General features: G+C 60.2%; 2 protein-coding genes across 3 annotated transcripts in view; one reads left to right on the top strand and one right to left on the bottom strand.

The window, feature by feature from the left end:
* The first annotated feature begins 1,694 nt into the window (after positions 1-1,694).
* On the top strand, positions 1,695-6,910 carry UROD (uroporphyrinogen decarboxylase). 2 transcript variants are annotated; one of them, XM_029083006.2, is made up of 10 exons: positions 1,695-1,789; positions 3,567-3,679; positions 3,819-3,898; positions 4,278-4,340; positions 4,440-4,637; positions 4,735-4,896; positions 5,068-5,205; positions 5,999-6,099; positions 6,197-6,263; positions 6,491-6,910. In XM_029083006.2, the coding sequence occupies exons 1-10, from the start codon at positions 1,770-1,772 to the stop codon at positions 6,653-6,655; spliced, it is 1,107 nt and encodes a 368-aa protein (XP_028938839.1). In that variant the 5' UTR covers positions 1,695-1,769; the 3' UTR covers positions 6,656-6,910. The 2 variants fall into 2 exon arrangements, with proteins under 2 accessions (XP_028938839.1, XP_028938840.1); XM_029083007.2 differs by lacking the exon at positions 5,068-5,205.
* Positions 6,911-10,902: 3,992 nt separating this feature from the next.
* Positions 10,903-19,283, bottom strand: part of ZSWIM5 (zinc finger SWIM-type containing 5) — a 133,133-nt gene continuing 124,752 nt past the window's right edge. The window contains exons 11-15 of the mRNA XM_029083341.2: positions 18,861-18,996; positions 17,711-17,868; positions 15,998-16,161; positions 14,709-14,790; positions 10,903-12,426 (exon numbers count right to left, since the gene is read on the bottom strand). Of these exons, the coding sequence (XP_028939174.1) occupies positions 11,564-12,426; positions 14,709-14,790; positions 15,998-16,161; positions 17,711-17,868; positions 18,861-18,996 (1,403 nt within the window). The 3' untranslated portion in view covers positions 10,903-11,563. The remainder of the gene's footprint in view (positions 12,427-14,708; positions 14,791-15,997; positions 16,162-17,710; positions 17,869-18,860; positions 18,997-19,283) is intronic.

Genomic DNA, 19,283 nt, shown 5'->3' with positions numbered 1-19,283 from the left:
ATGGGGCTCACAGTCTTCAACCCCATTTTAGTTCATCCCCTTGAGTCTATTTATTGCTATGGTTTTTATCTGGCTGCCTCCCCCGATTAGACTGTAAGCCCGTCAATGGGCAGGGACTGTCTCTGTCGCCGATTTGTACATTCCAAGCGCTTAGTACAGTGCTCCGCACATAGTAAGCGCTCAATAAATACTCTTGAATGAAATAATTTTACAGATGAGGTAACTGAGGCACAGAGAAGTGAAGTGACTTGCCCAAGGCCACAGAGCAGACAAGCGGCAGAGGCAGGATTAGATTACAGATGCTGTGGCTCCCAGGCCCGGGTTCTTTCCACTAGGCCACGCCGCTTTGGTTCTGTCTGCCGTTGCCTCTCTCAGAGTTCCCACTCACATTAAGGTGGGGAACGCACGGTGGTCCCCAGGCCGAAGAGCAACCGGAGAGTCGGGACAGAGTCGCCCAACAACCCTGGGGTTCCGAACCCCAGTTCCGACGCCTCGCCGACGCCTTGGTTAGTTCTTTCCCTTAAAGACCATTCCCAGTGGAGATGAGCGTTTCTTCAGAAACGCTCTGGGCCTGTCACTCCCCTTCTCAAAAACCTCCAGGGGTTGCCTATCAACCTTGGCACGAAACAAAAACTCCTCACTCTTGGCTTCAAACCTGTCCATCCCCTCGCCCCTTCCTACCTCACCTCCCTTCTCTCCTTCTCCATCCCAGCCCACACACTCCACTCCCCTGCCTCTCACCTCCTCACTGGGCCTCCTTCTCGCCTGGCCCACATCCTACCATTATCCTGGAATGCCCTCCCTCCTCACGAGTCCAAACTAACTCTCTTCCCCTCTTCAAAGCCCTCCTGAGAGTTCACCTCCTCCAGGAGGCCTTCCCAGACTGAGCCCTCTCTTTCCCTCCCCATCCCCCCTTCCCCTCCCCACAGCACTTGTGCCTATTTGTATATATCATTCATCACTCTATTTTAATGATGTGTATATATCTAGGATTCTATTTACCTTGATAATACAGACGCCAGACTACTTGTTTTGTTGTCTGTCTCCCCCGTTTGGACCCTGAGCCCGTCGTTGGGCAGGGATTGCCTCCATCTGTTGCCGAATCGTCCATTCCGAGCTCACCTCCTCCAAGAGGCCTTCCCAGACTGAGCTACCCCCTTTTCCCTTTGCTCCTCCCCTTTCCCCTCCCCTCAGCTAAGCCCCCTTCCCCTCTGCTCCTCTCCTTCCCCTCAGCACTGTGCTCATTTGTATCTATTTTTTATTACCCTATTTATTTTGTTAATGAGGTGTCCCTCCTCTCGATTCTATTCATCTTGATGATGTTGTCTTCTTTTTGTCCGTCTGTCTCCCCCGATTAGACTGGGAGCCCGTCGATGGGCAGGGATGGTCTCTGTTGCCGAATTGTCCATTCCAAGCGCTTAGTACAGTGCTCTGCACAGAGTAGGCGCTCAAGAAATACGATCGAATGAATGAATGAAGGCGCCCGAGCCCCGAAACGGGGCGGAGGAGCTGCGGCTGCGCCGCTACATCAGGCTTTACGGTGGCCCCTAGACCGGATTTCCCGCTGTCCTCCACACCGGGCTTTACGGCGGCCTCCCCGGCCGGGGCTGCGCATGCGCACGGCCTCAGTCTCCGGGGCAGGGTGGGAGGTCACGTGACGGCCGCCTCGGGGGCGGGGAGTGCGCAGGCGCGGAGGCGGAGACGGGGGCGGAGCCAGAAGGGGGCGCCACTGCTCGCACGGAGGGACCCCGGACAGCTGGGCAGGAGCCATGGTGGAGGACGGGCCGCTGTAAGTGCGAAGCCCCCGGAGGCATCAGCGGGAGGACGATGGTGTTTGTTTGGCCCTCTCTCTGTGCAAAGCACTGCTCTAAGCGCTGCTTACATGCCGAGCACTGTTCTAAGCGCTGGGGGGAGCTCCCAGGCGGTCAGGTCATCCCACGTGGGGCTCACGCTCTTCATCCCCATTGTATAGCTGGGGTGACTGAGGCCCATTGGTTTGCCCAAGGCCACACGGCAGGCAACGGGCGGAGGCGGGATTAATAATAATGTTGGTATTAAGCGCTTACTATGTGGAAGCACTATTCTAAGCGCCGGGGGAGATACAGGGTCATCAGGTTGTCCCGCGTGAAGCTCACAGTTAATCCCCATTTTACAGATGAGGTCACTGAGGCACAGAGAAGTGAAGTGACTTGCCCACAGTCACACAGCTGACAAGTGGCAGAGCCGGGAGTCGAACTCATGCCCTCTGACTCTGAAGGCCGGGCTCTCTTCCACTGAACCAATGAAATTGCTATTGTTGCTATTTATTGTTTACTGTTCTATTTATTGCTATTGTTCTTGTCTGTCCGTCTCCCCCGATTAGACCGTAAGCCCGTCAAAGGGCAGGGACTGTCTCTGTTACCGATTTGTCCATTCCAAGCGCTTAGTACAGTGCTCTGCACATAGTAAGCGCTCAATAAATACTATTGAATGATTGAATGATTAGAACTCACGGCCTCTGACTCCCAAGCCCGGGCTCTTGCCACTGAGCCACGCTGGAAAGCCAAGGTCCTGGGTTCTAATGCCGACGCTCCCCCCTGCCTGCGGGGTGACCGTGGGCGAGCCACTTCACTCCTCTGGGCCTCAGCTACCAAACCCGGAAAATGGGGATGGACACAGTGAGCCCCTTAGGGGACAGGGACTGGGCCCCCGCACCGATTTGCTTGGATCCACCCCAGCGCTTAGTACAGCGTGGCTTAGTGGGAAGAGCCCGGGCTGGGGAGTCAGAGGTCGTGGGTTCTAATCCCAGCTCCGCCGCTTGTCAGCTGTGTGACGAGCCACTTCACTTCTCCGTGCCTCAGTCACCTCATCTGTCAAATGGGGATGAAGACTGAGAGCCCCACGTGGGACAGCTTATATATCTACCGCAGCGCTTAGAACGGTGCTTGGCACATCGTAAGCGCTTAACAAATACAGTAATTATAATCATTACGGTGCTGGGCACATAGTGCTTAACAAATACAGTAATTATTATTACAGTGCTTGGCACAGAGAAAGTGCTTAACAAATACCGCTCCCCCACCCCATTAGATCTCAGCCAGAGGGTGGGCGGGGGCGGTGGGGAGAGCTCTCTATTTCTATTACTCCAGACTGTTAGCTGCTGTGGGCGGGGAGTATGTCCACCATCTCTGTTGTACACACCCAAGCGCTTCGTACAGCGCTCCGCACATAGGAAGCGCTCGATAAATAGCATCGACAATGAGGATGGTACCTTAGCCCGGCCACCAGGGTCCGGGGTTTGGGGAAAGCAAAATGTCAGGCCGCCCCCACCCCGTCCCCCAATTGCCTGCGCTGAGGCCGATAGGGGCCAAGAGGAGAGGCGGGCGGTTACCCTCGGGGTCCGCCCAGGGTCTGGCAGGGACCGATAAGGGTGTGAGACTGACCCGTGCCCCTTCTTCCCCTCCCCCAGAGGCTGGGTCTTCGCCCCCTTTCCCTGTCCTCGTCCTCCTCCTCCCAAGGGTGGGAGGGCAGAGTAGGAGCGGGTTGATGGAAAGGCACCGGCCCCCCGACCCGCTGATTCCCCCCAGCCCCAAGGACTTCCCCGAGCTGCAGAATGACACGTTCCTCCGGGCAGCCTGGGGGGAGACCACGGACTACACGCCCGTCTGGTGCATGCGGCAGGCCGGGCGCTACCTGCCAGGTAAGAGGGCAGAGCCCGGAGCCGTCTCCGCCGGCGCAACTCGGCTTGCCGAGGGTGGGGAGGGGGGTAAAGGAAGGGTGGGTGGGAGACGCAGGCCTGGGCTGACGCCAGCTCCCCGTCTCCTCTCCCTCCCCGCCAGAGTTCCGGGAGACCCGGGCGGCCCGCGATTTCTTCAGCACGTGCCGCTCCCCCGAGGCCTGCTGCGAGCTGACCCTGCAGGTGAGCGGGGAGCTGGGGGAGGAGCGGGGGTGGCCGTGCGGCGGCCTCCCACCCAGGTTGCCCGGCCTCCACCCTGGAGAAGCAGCGCGGTCTGGTGGACGGACCGCGGGCCCGGCAGTTAAGAAGACCCGGGTTCTAATCCCGGCCCGTGGGCTCGGGCAAGCCGCTTAAATTCTCCGTGCCTCCGTTGCCTCATCTGTACGGGGGGGGGTTAAGACAGTGAGTCCACCGTCGTGCTGCGTTAAGTGCCGTTGGGGTGGTCCCGTTCCCCCCGGCCCCCAACCCCAAAGGCTAGCGGAGGCCTTGGGGCCCGGGCCCGGCCCCAAGCCGGGGGAGTCCACGGGCTCTGACCCGAGCGGCCCTCTCTGCGTCCCCACAGCCGCTGAGACGCTTCCCCCTGGATGCCGCCATCATCTTCTCCGACATTCTCGTGGTGCCCCAGGTAGGTGGGGACCAGGGCTGCCGGCTCTCTGTCTCTCTTCCTCCCTCCCTGTCCCTGCTCTCCTGGGCTCGGCAAACCACCTCGGGCTCCCCTCCGCAGGCGCTGGGCATGGAGGTGACCATGGTGCCGGGTAAAGGGCCGACTTTCCCCTCCCCGCTGCGGGAGGAGGAGGACCTGGAGCGGCTGCGGAGCAAAGTGGACGTGGCCGCGGAGCTGGGCTACGTGTTCCGGGCCATCACCCTGACCCGCCACCGGCTGGCCGGGCGCGTGCCCCTCATCGGCTTCGCCGGAGCCCCGGTGAGCGGGTCGGGGGGAGACGCGGCGGGCCTCCCCCGGGGCGGGCGGGCCCACTGGCAACCTCCCCTCTCTCTGCGCTCCCCCCGGCCCCCCGCAGTGGACGCTGATGACCTACATGGTGGAGGGCGGCGGGTCCAACACCATGGCCCAGGCCAAGCGCTGGCTGTACCAGAGGCCCCAGGCCAGTCATCGCCTGCTGCGGCAGCTGACCGACGTCCTGGTGCCCTACCTCGTGGGCCAGGTGGCCGCCGGGGCCCAGGTACGACCGCGCGGGGGGTGGGAAGTCCGGCCGGGGCGGTGAGGGGGTGCTCCCGGGGGCGGAGGGTGGGGCGTACGGCAGCCCAGGCTCATTGCGGGGTCCAGAGAGGAGGGGCACGGGGGACCCCCCCCCCCCACGCCCCTCCCCTTGGCTGCCCTCCCGCCCCCCCAGGCCTTGCAGCTCTTTGAGTCTCACGCCGGCCACCTGGGGCCTGCCCTCTTCTCGTCCTTCGCCCTGCCCTACATCCGCGGCATCGCCAAGCGGGTCAGAGCGGGGCTGCAGGAGGCAGGCCTGGCACCTGTACCCATGGTGAGGGGGCGGGAGAGGGGGGACACCGGGGGGGGGGTGATTTGGGGGTGGGGGGCGGTTTCCATCCGGGAGCTGAAACTGCCTCCGCCGACCCCTAGATGGAAGCAGAGGAGCAGCTGGGAATGAGGTGCCTTCGGTGGGGGGTCGTGGGGGGCGGGGCGGGGATGGGGGGTCGGGGGGTGGGGTGCGGAGGGGGCCCGCTCTCCCCCCTCGGTGGGAGGGGTCCCCCCCGCGCCCCTCTTCCCCTCCAGAGCACTCGGGCCTGGCCCAGAGTTAGGGACAGCCGCTCCTGCTTAGGCGGTGAACCCCAAGTGGGACAGGGCCCGTGCCTGACCTCATTAACGTCTGCCTACCCTAGCGTTTAGTACAGTGCTCTGCACCCGGTAAGCACTCACTACGCCCGACAAGCCCCATACCGATAGTCCCCTCGTGGGTCGTGCGCCAGAAATAATACTCTTCGTTAAACGCTTACCGTGGGCCAAGCGCTCTTTTAAGTGCCGGGGAAGAGAGATGCAGAGCGGCCTAGTGGATAGACCCGGCTCCTGGGAGTCAGAAGGACCCGGGTTCTAATTCCGGCTCTGCCGCTTGCCTCCTCTGTGACCTTGGGCAAGTCACTTCACTTCTCTGGGCCTCAGTGACCTCGTCTGTAAAATGGGGATTGAGACCGTGAGCCCTGTGTGGACTGTGTAAAAACCCGATGACCTTGTGTCTACCCCACTGCTTGGCAGAGTGACTGATACATAGAAAGCGCTTAACAAATACCACGATTATCATTATCCCCTCTCCTCTGCAGATCATCTTTGCCAAGGACGGACATTTTGCCCTGGAGGAGCTGGCCCAGGCGGGCTACGAGGTGGTTGGGCTCGACTGGACGATGGCCCCTTCGCTGGCGCGGTGAGCCTCCTGGGAAGGGGGACGGGTGGGCTGTGGGGGGGAGGGGGCACCCCCTGGGCACGGGCCCTGGCTCAGCATCGGCCCCGTTGCGTTACAGGGAACGTGTGGGGAAGGCCGTGACCCTGCAGGGGAACCTGGATCCCTGTGCCCTATACGCCTCCAAGGTACGGGGATGGGGCGGGGGGGGGGGGACGCCACCCACCTGTTCCTTCTCACCTGGGCTCACCCCGACCCGGTCCCCGGGAGGACGCGCGCTCGACCCCGGCGCTCTGCATCCTCCCTCTCCCGGGGGCTTTCGTCTGCCCCTTTGCCCCCGTTCGCTACGGTGGCCGGGCCCCGCGGGGAGGGTTGTTCCCCCGCCCAACCCCCGCTGCCCTCGCCGCCCTCACAGGAGGAGATTGGGCAGATGGTGAGCCAGATGCTGGCGGCGTTCGGGCCCCAACGCCACATCGCCAACCTGGGCCACGGGCTCTACCCGGACATGGACCCGGCCCACGTCGGGGCCTTCGTGGAGGCCGTGCACCACCAATCCCGCCGCCTCCGCCAGAACAAGTGAGACCCCCCTCCTCGCCTCCCCCGCTCCGGGCGGGGGCCCGACGGATAAGGCCCGCCGGGGCCCGGGCGGCCTTGGCCCCGGGCTGGCTGGCTAGGGGCGCTGGACTGGATGGGGCCCTTACTTCCCGCGGCCTCCCGGGGCCTGGCCTCACCTCGGAGCCGACCCCGGGTGGGTCGGCGTGCCGGGTGGATGCGCGTGGACGAGCCACGGCTCTCCGTCTGGGTCCCGACAGAATAAAAGACGGCGTCCTTGAGACTGAGGTGTCTGAGTTACGGCCTCGGGGTGGGAGAGGGGGGCCTCTCTCAGCAGCAGCGAGGACAGATTAGGCTGAAGAGGCCGCGGGCCAACCGGGCCCCTTGCCCTACTCTCCCCGCCGGCGAGGAGGGAGCCGCGAAGGGGCACCTGGGTTCGTCGTGGCCACAGAGCGGCCGCCGCCGTCACCCTCCCCCGAGCACGGTGCTAGGCTCTCTTCCCTCGGGGAGCTGAGTTCAAGGTGGCACACCCAGATTCCCACCAAGGCCCACAAGAGGCGGAAAGGCTGAACCACGCCGGCTGGGGCCGCTCCCTTTCCCCTCTCCCCGGGCTGCCCGCTCCAGCCACCTCCTTGCTTTGGTAGAGGGGGAGAGCGGGTCAAGGCGGAGGAGGAGGAAGGGGCCTTGGTCTGGGGGCTGCGAGGGCGGAGGTCGCCCGGGCTCGGAGCCGATCCCTGTTCCGGAGAGACCCCAGAAACATCGTGCGGATACTCGTCCGGTCCTTTATTTCTTAGTCACTGAGGAACGGAGGGGAAGGAGGCCGGCCAACAGAGGCTGGCCAAGTGCCGAGACCAGGAGGGGGCAGGGTGGGATCAGCTACCTCTGACGGACCTAAGAAGCGACTGGGCACCTAAGGCCCCGCAGGGAGAGAAGCGCGTTCCTCACTGGGGCGAGGCCGGCTCCCGGCCCCTCCAGCCGGAGGGACAGTCCAGACGGCGTAGGCCGGGACAGGGCCCGGCGGCCCCAGAGTCGGCGCGGCACGTGGGCGAGGGACCGGAGTCACGGAGCGTCCGGAGGGGCGAAGGGAGGATCAAACGCGGGAGGCCGGGCGTGGGCCACGGAGGGAACATCTGGAGGAGGGAACGTGGCTGGCCCCAGATCAAAGGGAGTGTGGAACTGGCGGATCACTTCAAAGAGCCGGGCCCACGAGCCAGCCGTGGGGTCGGAGACCCTGCAAAAACGGAGGACGGTGGGGCGGGGGGCCCCACGGGCCGCCGCCGCCCTCCCCGCTCGGCCACCTGGGGACCGGGCGCTGCTGCCGCCGGGCGGGGGGCCTGGACCCGCAGGAGACATCTTTCGCGGCACCCCCAACCCCCCGCCCACAGGCTCAGACGGTCACCCCCGGCCCCAGCGGCTACCGTCGGCCCGCGTCGAGGCTCCGGGGCAGGCTCAGGCCCGGCCGACGGCCAGGTGGCCCTTCGAGGCCCGAACTCGGCCCACCTCGGCGGCCCCGGTGGATAGGCCAGGGAGACCTGAGTTCTATTTCCGCTCCGCCACCTTTCTGCTCTGTGACTTAGAGCGAGTCACTTCACCCCACTGGACCTCAGGTCCCCCCCACCTGCAAAATGGATATCAGATACCTGGTCTCCCTCCTGCTTAAAGTGTAGCCCCATGTGGGACCTGATGATCTTGTACCTACCCCCAGCATTTACTACAGTGCTTGACACCTAGTAAATGCTTCCCGGTTACCACAATCATCATCATCATCTGGGTCGATCCTCTCACTCCGTCACCTACAGCCGGTTTTCCTAGAATGCGGTGGCAGGTTCTCGCCAGAGCCAACTCGCAGGGTCTCATCTGGCCCGGCGCGAGCCGGCTGACGTGGTCCGACCAACGTTCAGCCGGATGACCGGGGGAACCGGGCCGAGCTCCTCGTCCTCCCCGGCCTCCACCCCCGAGCACGGATGGGGCATTCGATCCCAACTCACCTCCCCCTCCAGGCGGCCTCCGGATAAGCCGCCTCTGGCTCCATCTCCCAGTGGCGAGTACGGCAGCGGCGGTAACGGCGGCGGCAACGCTCTGGGATTGTGGAGAAAAGAGAATAATCCACAAACGCTAATATGTGATTTATTTTTAAGGCCATCGACCCCCATTCTACCCCCACCCCCCACCCCGTCGGCCCGAGGCCTCCGGGGGTCCAGAGGAGGGGACATCGGCGGTTTCAGGACCCTCCAGACTCTCACAGGGTCCCCGCGGGCCACGGACCCGACCGGCTCCCGTTTTTAGTTTTTTATTCTTCCATAGTAAGGTTCTGGGGGAGACGCACAGCTTTCCGCCCCCCTTCATCGTCCTCCCCGAAGCAGCCGGAGAGTCGGCTCTGCTTTCTCGCCCCTTCCGGCTCCGGATCCTAGCGCTCTCCTTTCGTCTCTCTCTCTCTCTCTCTCTCTCTCTCTCTCGGGGGTCGCTGGCAGGCTTCTGCCCACTGCCAGGATCCAGCCCTTCCTCCTCCGTCCTCCGCGACACCCGGGTGGCAGAGACCCCAAAGTCCCCCGCGGCACATCCTCCGCCACAACTTCTGGGAGGTCTTCGGCCCCGCCTCGGGAGGGAGCTCGGAGAAGATCTCCCTCGCCTTTCCGGGCAGGGTCTCTTCCGGTGTCCCCGTCTCCTGAGAGAAGACACACTCTTCTTTTTTTTTCCCCTTTTTTAATTTTTGCTTTCTGTGATCCACGATTTATTCATAAAAAAGCACTGGAGTTTCAACACAATCGATATAAAATGGTAGTAGCGATACATAAATAGTAGTAACTTCTGTTTTATTATTAAACATTAGGTCAAGAGTCGCACAAAAACAAACTTGTCGAACGATACTTCTGTGGCAACAAATACTGAGTACAATTGGTTGGTTGGTTTGTAGCGCAGAAAGGCGACACCAATAGCTCGTAAAAAATAAAATAAAATAAAATCAGACAGTAGATCATTAGTCCACATTCTCTAGCTACAAGTCACCTTCCCCACTGGCCCCTGCCCTCCCCGCCCTCCCCCCGCCCCCCAACCCCTCCTTCTTTAAAACTAAGACACACTGGAACAGGGTAACACAAAGACACTTGGAATAAAAATGACTTTCCTCCCACCCACCCACATTCCCTTCCCTTGTCGATCGGGACGGCGAGTTCAGATCCGAAACAGTCACTGGGAAGCGGCCGGAAGCCGAGCGCCGTGGAAGGCCGCGGCGGGACGGACGGAGCCTCGGTCGGCCGCCCGCTTTCTCCTCCCGAACCGTCGGCGCGGCCCGGGCGGCGGCCGGAAACCGGGCCCGGGGCCGACGGGACCCAGCACGGCCCGTCCCCTCGGCCCCCTGCTCCCGTCCTTGGGCAGCGGAGGCGGAGGGAACATTTAGCAAGGGGCAGTGGTGTTGGGGCAGGGGGGAAGGGAGAGGGGGCGGGGGCAAGAGAGGATCCAGGAGGGGGGAGGGGAGACCGTGAAGGTCTAGGGGACGACCGAGCCGAAGGGCGGAACTGTCCCGGTCCAGACTCGGGGGCAGAGAGAGAAGGTACGTGGGGGCAGGGAGGACGGCAGAGAGCAGGGGAGGCAGAGGGGGCGTGTGGGGAGGGAAGGAAGGGGGTGGGGGAAGGAGGAGGAGCTGCATAGAGGGATGGGTCGGAAGCAGAGGGGAGAGAGGGGCGGTGGGGGGGGAGGTGGGGGAAAGGGGAGCGTGCCCGCTGGGGGGCCGTCTCTCTACGGATCCGTTTGTCCGAGCCGCCGCGCGGATGCCGGCCGAAGTGACGGGAGGAGGGACGGGGGTCCCCCTCTCCTCGGAGTGAGTCCTGAGACCAATGTCCAGTCAGTGTCCAACGAGCTCCCATCCGGGTCCATCCCTTCGGCTTTGGAGGACGAGCGCCGATCTAGCCGGTCCGTCCAGGAAGCCATCCATCCCGCCTCCGGGCGGCCGACCTGGGCGGCGACATCTCCGTGGTTCTGCATAGACTCTGGGCTCCTTCCGATTTGCCATTTTCCAACCCCCAAACTGCCCTTCCTGCCCTCCCGGCGTGCAACGGCACTCATTCTGCTGGGGAAACCTGAGAAATGTTCACGAGTCTCCTCCTCTTTTTTTTTTTTTAAAGAACAAAAAAAATACAACAGAAAAAAAAAACAGAAAAAGAAAAACCAAAAACAAACAAAAGAAAACCAGACAGACCAAAAACCAAACCCCCTCCCCCTCCCCAAATTCCCAGCCCACAGCAATTTCAAGTATCCCTCAAATAAAAGACAGAATTATAAATAATTATAACTTTACAATTTAATAATTGACACATATACTATAGTATATACAGTATCATAAATGCTTTTGTTACTTTTAAGTAAGCAATCCCTGAGAACAGTTCTGTGTGTGTTTTAAGTACCTTCACAAATGGAGAAAAGAAAAATTCACAGGTCTCGTCTGGACGCACGTGGACGCGAGGCCGCGGCCCGGGAGCCGGCTCGGAGGCGTGTGAGGTTTAGTGTTGTGGGGTTCCGGCTCCTTCCTTCCTCTCGGCCTCCGAGCCCCAGCCCCCGGGGCCCCCGCTGGTCGGTCGCACGTCTCCTCCGGGGGAAGGTCACGCTGGGGTCTCCGCGGGAACTTTTGGTTTCGACTAGACGCTCGTGAGCGGGAGGAGGTGGAGGGAATTCCTATTTCCAGGCTGCCGTTTGGTTTCTGGGGCCAGAGGCTCTCTTGAATCCTCTCGGGATGGGGAACGGTTAGATCCGACTCGACTGCACAGAAGTCGTTGCTTCGCCCGACGGGGTTAGGTTGTTTTTTTTGTTTCGTTTTCTTCTTCGTTTTTGTTTTTCCTTCCATTTCTGGTGCCGCCCGGCAGAGCCCGGGAGTGGCGGGGGTGTGGGGGAGGTCGTGGGGGGGAGAGAGAGAGCGAGAGCGAGCGAGAGAGGCGCGGGGGTCTCAGCCGAACCGCTCCCTCACCAGCATCATGAGTTTCTTCTTGCCTTTGTAGATCTGCTTGAGATTGTCTATGAACTGGGCGAACTGCATGTGGCCGTCCTGGGCGAGCAGGAAGGTCTCCCGGGCCTTGCTGAGGAACTCGATGAACTCGCCGTAGTGCCGGGGGCTGATGTGGGTGAGCCGCGAGTGGGTGGTGTTGATGTAGGCGCTGATGGTGGCGTCCAGCAGCTGGCGGAGGGGGGCCTTGTCCGTGGACATGAGCTTCCCGGAGTTCCGGCGGCCGGGGATGCCCGCCAGGCCCGGGGCCGTCATGGTGCAGCGGCGCAGGATGTCCGAGAGCACCGTGGCGCAGTGCACGCTCTTCACTACCAGGGGGATGATGGCGGCCAGCTCGTTCTTGCCCAGCGAGTGGCTGAGGGCGCAGGCCCACAGGACGTCGTTGATGGCCGGGTGGGTGTCCTGGTTGTAGGCCAGGTTCAGGTGGGTCATGGCCAGGGAGGCCAGCTTGAACGCCCGCAGCGGGTAGCCGCGGTGCTCCATGTAGCGGGCTATGGTGAAGAGCTGCGAGTAGGTCATGCCGGTGGAGGCCGCGTCGATGACGATCTGGTAGGCCGTCTCGAAGGCGATGTGGTCCTTCTCGCACAGGGTCAGGGCCGACAGGGCGCAGTTCTGGGGGTCCTTCATGGCGCACTGCAGGGCGAGGGTGCGGGCGCAGCTGGCCAGCTCCTCGCGCTGGGGGTAGTCCAGGCTCAGCCGCAGGATGGTGTTGTGGGACATGACCGTGGCGGCGACGATGCTGGTGGCCTCGGTGGGGGTGAACAGCGTGTACCAGCTCTGCAGGATACTGACTAGGGCTCGCACACCTGCGAAAGGAAAAGCTTACGACTCGGCTGAGCGGTGGGGGGGCTCGGGAGGACCTCGAGGGGCCGTCCCCCCGGGCCCAAGCTCCTGTTCCCCAGAACGGGGGGCGCGGGGCTGCCGGCCCGCCGGAAACCAACACCTGGCAAGGGAGGAGATGCCCTAAAAACCCCAAGGCGGGGTTTGGGTTCGCTGGGGTTTTATTTTTTTGCCGTGGTCCGACAAAACGGACCACGGGATCGGGTGCCTGGCCTGCTCCCTCTCCTAGACTAGGCCAGAGCGGGAACCAGCTAAGGTCCCTGGCGAAATGGGGGCGGCAGGAAATCGGTCCCAGAATCACCCTGCCGGTAGCAAGAGAGGAGCCGGAGAACCGGGCCGAGCCGGGGGGAGCCCAGCCGGCCGGCAGGTCGTCCGGCCGCGGATTCAAATAGAGCGACGGCTTTAGCGGAAAAGCTGAATCTGAACAGCGACCCACGCTTTGATTTTTTTTTTTTTGTTTTCTTAATGGTGTTTGTTAAGTGCTTATTGAGCATCATACTCTGTACTAAGTGCTGAGGTAGACACAAGCTAATCAGGTTGGACACAGTCCATGTCCCACGAGGGGCTTACGGTCTTAATCCCAATTTTACAGATGAGGGAACAGAGCGGTGATGTGGACCTGCCTAAGGTCATACGGCAGACAGATGGCGGAGCGGGGATTAGAACCCAGGTCCGTGTCCTATCCACTAGGCCACTTTCTTTTCTTTCAACGCTGACTCATGCATGCATTGTTTTTTTTTTAATTTTGGCGATTCCCCCTCTTCTGGGGGAACCTGCATTCGTTTTACGCAGATTCTGCCTTTTTGAAGAGTACGCTCGAAGCTTAAGGGGAGGATCGGTTGGCTCGCTGTCTCAGGATTTTGAAGACGTGTTACGGGCAGCAATGGGACGGTCAGGCCCGGAGGGGCCTTGCCCCATTCATCAAGGAAGCAGAACCCTGAGGGGAGCCTCGCCGGCCCTTCCACCCCCAATCTGTGGGCGAGCAGGCTGCCCGCTCAGGTTTCCGATTTGCCAAGGGCCGAGCCTGGCCAGAAGCAGGGCCTGACAGGCAGAGCGCTGAGCTGAGACCTGAGGTCTGCTCCTGAATGATGCTCAAGGGTCACCGCGGGCAGCTCGCTGTTTGCTCCTGCTGCCCGTGTGACGTTGAGACCGGTGAATGGGCTCATCAGAATGGCCTAGTCCAAGAGAGGGCATTCCTATAAACGTCAGCCTCCGGGGCGGTGGGGGGGGTCTGACCCACGGCGAAGAGGCCGCCCTCCTGCTCCCACTATTTGGGAAAACACTCTTGCTGCCTGCCTCCCGCCAGAGAGTAAGCGCCTCAAACAGAAGGGACCGTGTTTTTCTCCGGCTGGACTCTCCTGGAGGCCAACTCGGCAGGTGCTGAGTCAACACCACCGGTGGACTGACCGGAGTTCTGGTGCGTGTTCTCGCCTAGCCGGGCCGGGGCCCACCACCGAGGCAGAACTCTGGGAGAGGGCAGCATCCTCCTTGGGACTGCGGTGCTCACTTCCAGGGAAACGTGGGAGGCCGGGGCTCAGGGGGACCCCCTGCAACCCTACGGTGCCCCTCGGTGCCTGGGGAGGTCAGCAGACCTGCAACGAGGGCATCGAGCAAAGGGCCTTTATGGCGACCCCCGGGATGAGATGAGAAACGGTGTAGCGCTGGTGTTGAAGGAGTCCCACCAGGTGCGCCCCGCCGGCATCGAGCCATGTCCGGGGTCCCTGCTCCCATCGCCTCGGGAGGAAGGCCAGCCGGACTCTCCGGGCCACGGAGGTATTGCTCCTTTTGGCTCCGGGAAACTTGCAGATGGAGGAGAGGAGAGAACACACGAGGCACGGGAGGCGAGAGGAGAGGGAGAGAGGCTGGGATCTCTCCCATGGGCTTTCCCAGAGTGGGGTTTGATGGACTGGGGTCTCCCCAACAATCGAAGGTGCTCCAAAGAAGCACCAGCTGCCCTCGATACGCAGTTGAAGACGAGCGGACCATCATGACTGCATCGCTATCGGGGGTTGCCATTTTCTCCAGAGAGACAATGGCGGGGAAGCTACCGCTACCTGACCAACCGTACGTTCGGGAGCCGATCATCCACTACTGAAGGCCAGGCGGTGGTGGCCATTTCCCTGCCCCGCCAGAAAAGAGCAAACCCAAGGAAGGACCAGCAGGGCTCCTCCTGAAAGGATCCAGAGGAGCGGAGTCCGTCAGGCTGGAGACCGACTGCGGCCCGCCCCTAGAGCGGAAGGCAACTCACCCACTTCCGTGGCACAGGTGACCAGCCATCTCACCATCTCTCTCCGTCTCCAGTTGAGGGTGGACAAAGTCATCCGCATGACCTACAAGAGACGACAAGGGTGTGGGCCCCTGAAGCCCTCCGGGTTATGGAAGGGGGAGAGGAGGGAGGAGGAGGGAGTGAGGAGAGCAGAGAGAGGGAGGGTCCCCAACTGACCTATGCCTCTGGTTAGCTGAGGGCTCTAACCACAGTTATCTAAACTGAAGTTCCTAGTCAATCGTATCATTTTTCCCCCTCCATTCTCCTCAGGCGCGATATGGGGGGGTGGGCCGGAGTAGAAGAGTGGTGTATATGCGCATGGGATGGATGTGGGTGTGCGTGGGAGTGTAAGTCAGACCGCGTGTGCGTGAGGGCAGGCCTCCGATTGCGTGGGTGGGGGTTCACGTGGATGTCGGACTGTGGAAGTGCCTGCTGGGATGATGGGATGAACGGGGCTGGCAGGATTGACGGAACCAGGGTTGGTGAGGAAGGCTGAGGGGGCCAAAGGAAATGGGGAACTTTTCTTGAGAACATCTCGGAGGGCTGACGGGGGCACGGGGGAAACGCTGATGAAATGACGCTGCAGGACATGGACTCTGGCCTGGTTTGGTCTTCCCAGTACCGGCTCCCCCAAGATTTGCAACTTCCTCATCCTTCAGGACTTCTCCCCTTGTCCGCCCCCCGGTAATGAGCGCAAGACGGGCCCAACCACTTTTTATAAGAAGAAAAGAACGTTCAACACCGCTGGAACAGATGACTTTTGGAGAATTCTTCATCTTCTACTATTACTAAAAAAAATAACTGTGAGGAAGGGACTGGATGAGTTTCTTCAAGGTGCAGTATTTGGGGGCAGTTCGTTAGCCTGGCTTGATCTTTTCTGGGCCAGTTAAAACTGAGCTTTCCCAAATTGGGATTTTTACCTCTGGGTTCAGCGGCGACGGGTCCAAAGGCCTAACCCGAGGAGAATAAAGCCCCTTCCTTTCCAGGCCGGGGCCTAGGTTCCGCCTAATAATAGTAATGCTCGTAACTGTAATATATATTAAGCACTTACTATGTGCCGGGCACCGTACCAAACGATGGCGTGGATACAAGCAAATCGGGTTGGACATAACCCCTGTCCCGCATGGGGCTAACAGTCTTAATCCCCATTTTACACGAGGTAACTGAGGCACAGAGAAGTGGAGTGACTTGCCCGAGGCCACCCATCAGACGAGTGGTGGAGTCGGGATAAGAACCCTGTGCCCGAGGAGAAGCAGGGCCGGCTTGCGTACCTGCAGGCCCAGCTCCAGGGCTACGTTCAGCAGGGTTGTGTCTGAGTTGCTGTCTGCCGGAGTGGCGATCTTGAACGCGTCCTGGGCTAGTTTAAAGATCAGGGAGGAGGAATGAATGTTCTTCTGAATCGCTTCCAAGACGGTGCGTAATCTCAGCATGTCGCCTACACCCAGAGGAACAAAACAAGGGTCAGGCTGCTCCACCTTTCACTTCCCTCCCTCGGTTCTGCAAACCCTCAAAGACGTTATCGACTGATCTCTGTCTTTAAACGCCCCTCTCTGCTTGAGCTGCGTGTTTCAAGATGGGTCCTAACGCAGTGCAGGGTACTCGGCAGGAACTCGGCAAATACTATTTGAGGCTGGGGAAGGAAACACATCTCAAATTCCTGTTTTTCACAAGTCGGGATCAAGTCACTCTGCACATCTCTGCACTCCTCAAACTTTCATCGGCTACCCATTCCTCTCCACATGGTGCGGAAACTCCTGACTGTTGGCTTCAGTCGATCAATCGATGGAATTTATTGAGTGCTTGCTGTGTGCAGAACACTATGCTCAGCGCTTGGGAGAGTACAAGGCAACAGAGTTGGTGGGTGCGTTCCCCGCCCACACACTACAGGGGGAGGTAGACAAACTGGTTTGTGGATAGTGAAAATAGTAGAAATTGAAAAACTATTTATTGACTAATTGATCAAAATACTCAGCTACACACTGGCATCTTGGTCTCCACAATCTCTAGGTTGTTGAAATGCCAGCACTGACCAGTAACGTTCCCTCTCCTCTTCCTCAAAGAGACCCTCGGCGACTTCTCGCCAAGGGGAAGAAAATCACCAACCGTGGGGTAGAAGGCTTCCCTCTCCCCGGGCTCTCTCTATGGTTCCCTAAGGGGGAATCCTGACATAACGTTAATGTGGAGTGTCCTTCCAACTGTTATGCCATTCAGGACCCCTGCCCAACAGGGAAGATGTGCAGTCTTGCACGGGCTTGGGTTGTTTGTGAGGGGGAGGTGTCAGAGCCAATAAAAAGCAGCAAAAACCCAAACCCACATGCCCCCGGCCCACAGAGCCGGCCTCCTGGCAGCTTCTATCCTGATGTTTAGGACCCGGAAAGGCTCAGTGGGCTAAAGGGGGTGGTCTGGCTGAGGTGCTGCATCTGTGTGTTGAATCCCAGCTGAGTACTGGGACGGATCAGGGAGCCAGAGCCCTAGTGTTGGGTTTGGGTGGGCCAAGGCCTGGGCTGGGTGGCACAGGATGCTTTGCTAGGTAACACCACCGCTCCCCAATTCACTGAAAGCAGCTTTGCTCAATTACTCGGGAGTTCTTTCAGGGTCTCCTGGGCCACCAGCCACCTCCTGAGTGTCTCCATCACCCCCGGCTCCTGCCCTAACCCTAACCCCCCCAGGCCCCCTGCCAGGACAGTCCTAGAGACTGCACGTCCACTCCAGACTGCGCAACACAGCGATCCCCCTCTGGACTGTAAGCTCACTGTGGGCAGGGAATGTGTCTGTTATATTGTGTTGTCCTCTCCCAAGCGCTTAATACAGGCACCCTGCACACAGCGGGCGCTCAATAAATATGATCGATTGACTGATTGATTCCCCCGGCCCCCTTCCACTCCAAGTCACTGTGGAAAGTCAGCGAAGCCTCCCCTGGCCTCGACACACTGGGGAGAAAGTGCTTGGGGCAAACCGGCAGAGGGCTTCAGTCATCCACTCACCTTTGGCCGCTGTCAGCATGGTGGATGCCAGTTCGCACTGCTGGGACTCCAGATGCCCCAGAGTAAACCACCGGGGATACCTGCTGGGGACCACCGACACCATGTGGTGGGGGTGGGAGACGTCACCCGGGGGGCTCGTGGTCTCCAAGACGGGCAACCTAGGAAGTCCAGGAGAAGGGCATCAGAGGCCAGCCCACCCCACGAGGAATCCCGCTCCCTGCAGCCGGGTCACCCTTTAGCCCCGCGCGGGGCAGGAAGGGGTTAAGTAATCGCTCTCCAGTGTCTAATCCCCCATTCCAGGAAACTGCATTCCATGTGTGTGAAGAGTCCTGGGGATATATGCTGAACACACATGGACGAGGCCCAATTTCAAATTTACTTGAAAGGGAGTTACAGAGCTGTGAAGTGATTTATAAACTTGTAAGGAAAAAAACAAGCTTAAAACCCCTTTGTGGTCCTTTCATGTCGAAGCTAAATAGGCCTTTCGATTCAATCATCTGGTTCTTCTTAAACATGATCAGAAGCAGCAACGCGACCCTCTCGAAGCGGCTGGGAGGTTTTGGCTTACCTGGCCTAGTGTTAATTTTCAAGTTTTATGGCCCTGAAACAGGATGATCCCAGCTCCCCCTTCTAGAGTCCTCCCTTAGTCATTCGAGAGCCAATCTTTCAACTCGCCCCCTCCGCATTTACCGCTAAGAAGCCGTTTAACTCCAGGAACCAGACGCCCTGCCCACCTGGGGGGTTCTGGCTCGGCTCTGGGTCGGGGGAAGGACTTAGAGGGCAAACTGTTTTCCCGGGTGGCTTCACTGATTTAGCTCTTCCAGAACGCTGGCTTCTGACAGGATGGGCCACGTGACCGATGTAACTTTTACCCCACCAGTCCCGCTCGGGAACAACCTCTGGTCTGCCGGTGAAAGTATTTTGGACTCTGCACCGACCGGCAAAAGTGCAGTCAGGAGCGGAAACCGACAGCGAAAAATAAACCAAGAGAGCACGCTCGGTGGGCCTCTTTTTGTGGCTGGGGGCGGGAGGTGAGTGCCCGCCCAAGGCAGACGGAAAAGAGGTGAAAAAGGGAGAGAGAACCGATCCGAGGGCCTCGCTCTCAAGAGCAAACCCGAACTGAACCAAGACGGAGAGAACGGCTACCGACCTCATGGCCCGCAAGGCCAATTTATATGCCAGGTCTGTGTCGTGCGGCAGCAGAGCGGAGAACAGGTATTTTGCAAAGGTGTGCATCGGCACGCTCTCCCGGTGGATCACCTCTCCCAGGCCGCTAAAGGGGCCTCCTACACAGGAAACAGGAACACCAAACGTCGTCACTGTCCACCCTGGCCTCGAGGCCCCACCCTCCCACCCTTAACTGCAATCTCACTCCTGAAGTCCAATTATCCAAACCCCAGAAGCAGATCTCTGTTTTAAGAAAGGCAGACCCCTCAGGAATCATCCGCCTCCTTCTTTAACCACAGCCCCTCCGTGAATCCCACCCATGGGAGCGGGTCAATTCCTTTAGCGTTTCGAGACGCGGTAGACACCGGGACTAGTCTGAAGCCCCCGACTCCTGCAGCTGGCACCA

This window comes from Ornithorhynchus anatinus, chromosome 18 (genome assembly GCF_004115215.2).
Source record: "Ornithorhynchus anatinus isolate Pmale09 chromosome 18, mOrnAna1.pri.v4, whole genome shotgun sequence".
Taxonomy (NCBI): Eukaryota; Metazoa; Chordata; class Mammalia; order Monotremata; family Ornithorhynchidae; genus Ornithorhynchus; species Ornithorhynchus anatinus.
The sequence above is the reverse complement of the archived record's forward strand: the minus strand, read 5'-3'. Positions and strand labels throughout refer to the sequence as shown.

What these genes read in the sequence shown, in the direction of transcription:
- UROD (XM_029083006.2), top strand. Translation starts at nt 1,770, where the DNA reads ATGGTGGAGGACGGGCCGCT. An exon ending in ACATTCTCGTGGTGCCCCAG is followed by an intron (nt 4,341 to 4,439) that starts GTAGGTGGGGAC and finishes TCCCCTCCGCAG; the next exon opens with GCGCTGGGCATGGAGGTGAC. An exon ending in ATGGCCCCTTCGCTGGCGCG is followed by an intron (nt 6,100 to 6,196) that starts GTGAGCCTCCTG and finishes GTTGCGTTACAG; the next exon opens with GGAACGTGTGGGGAAGGCCG.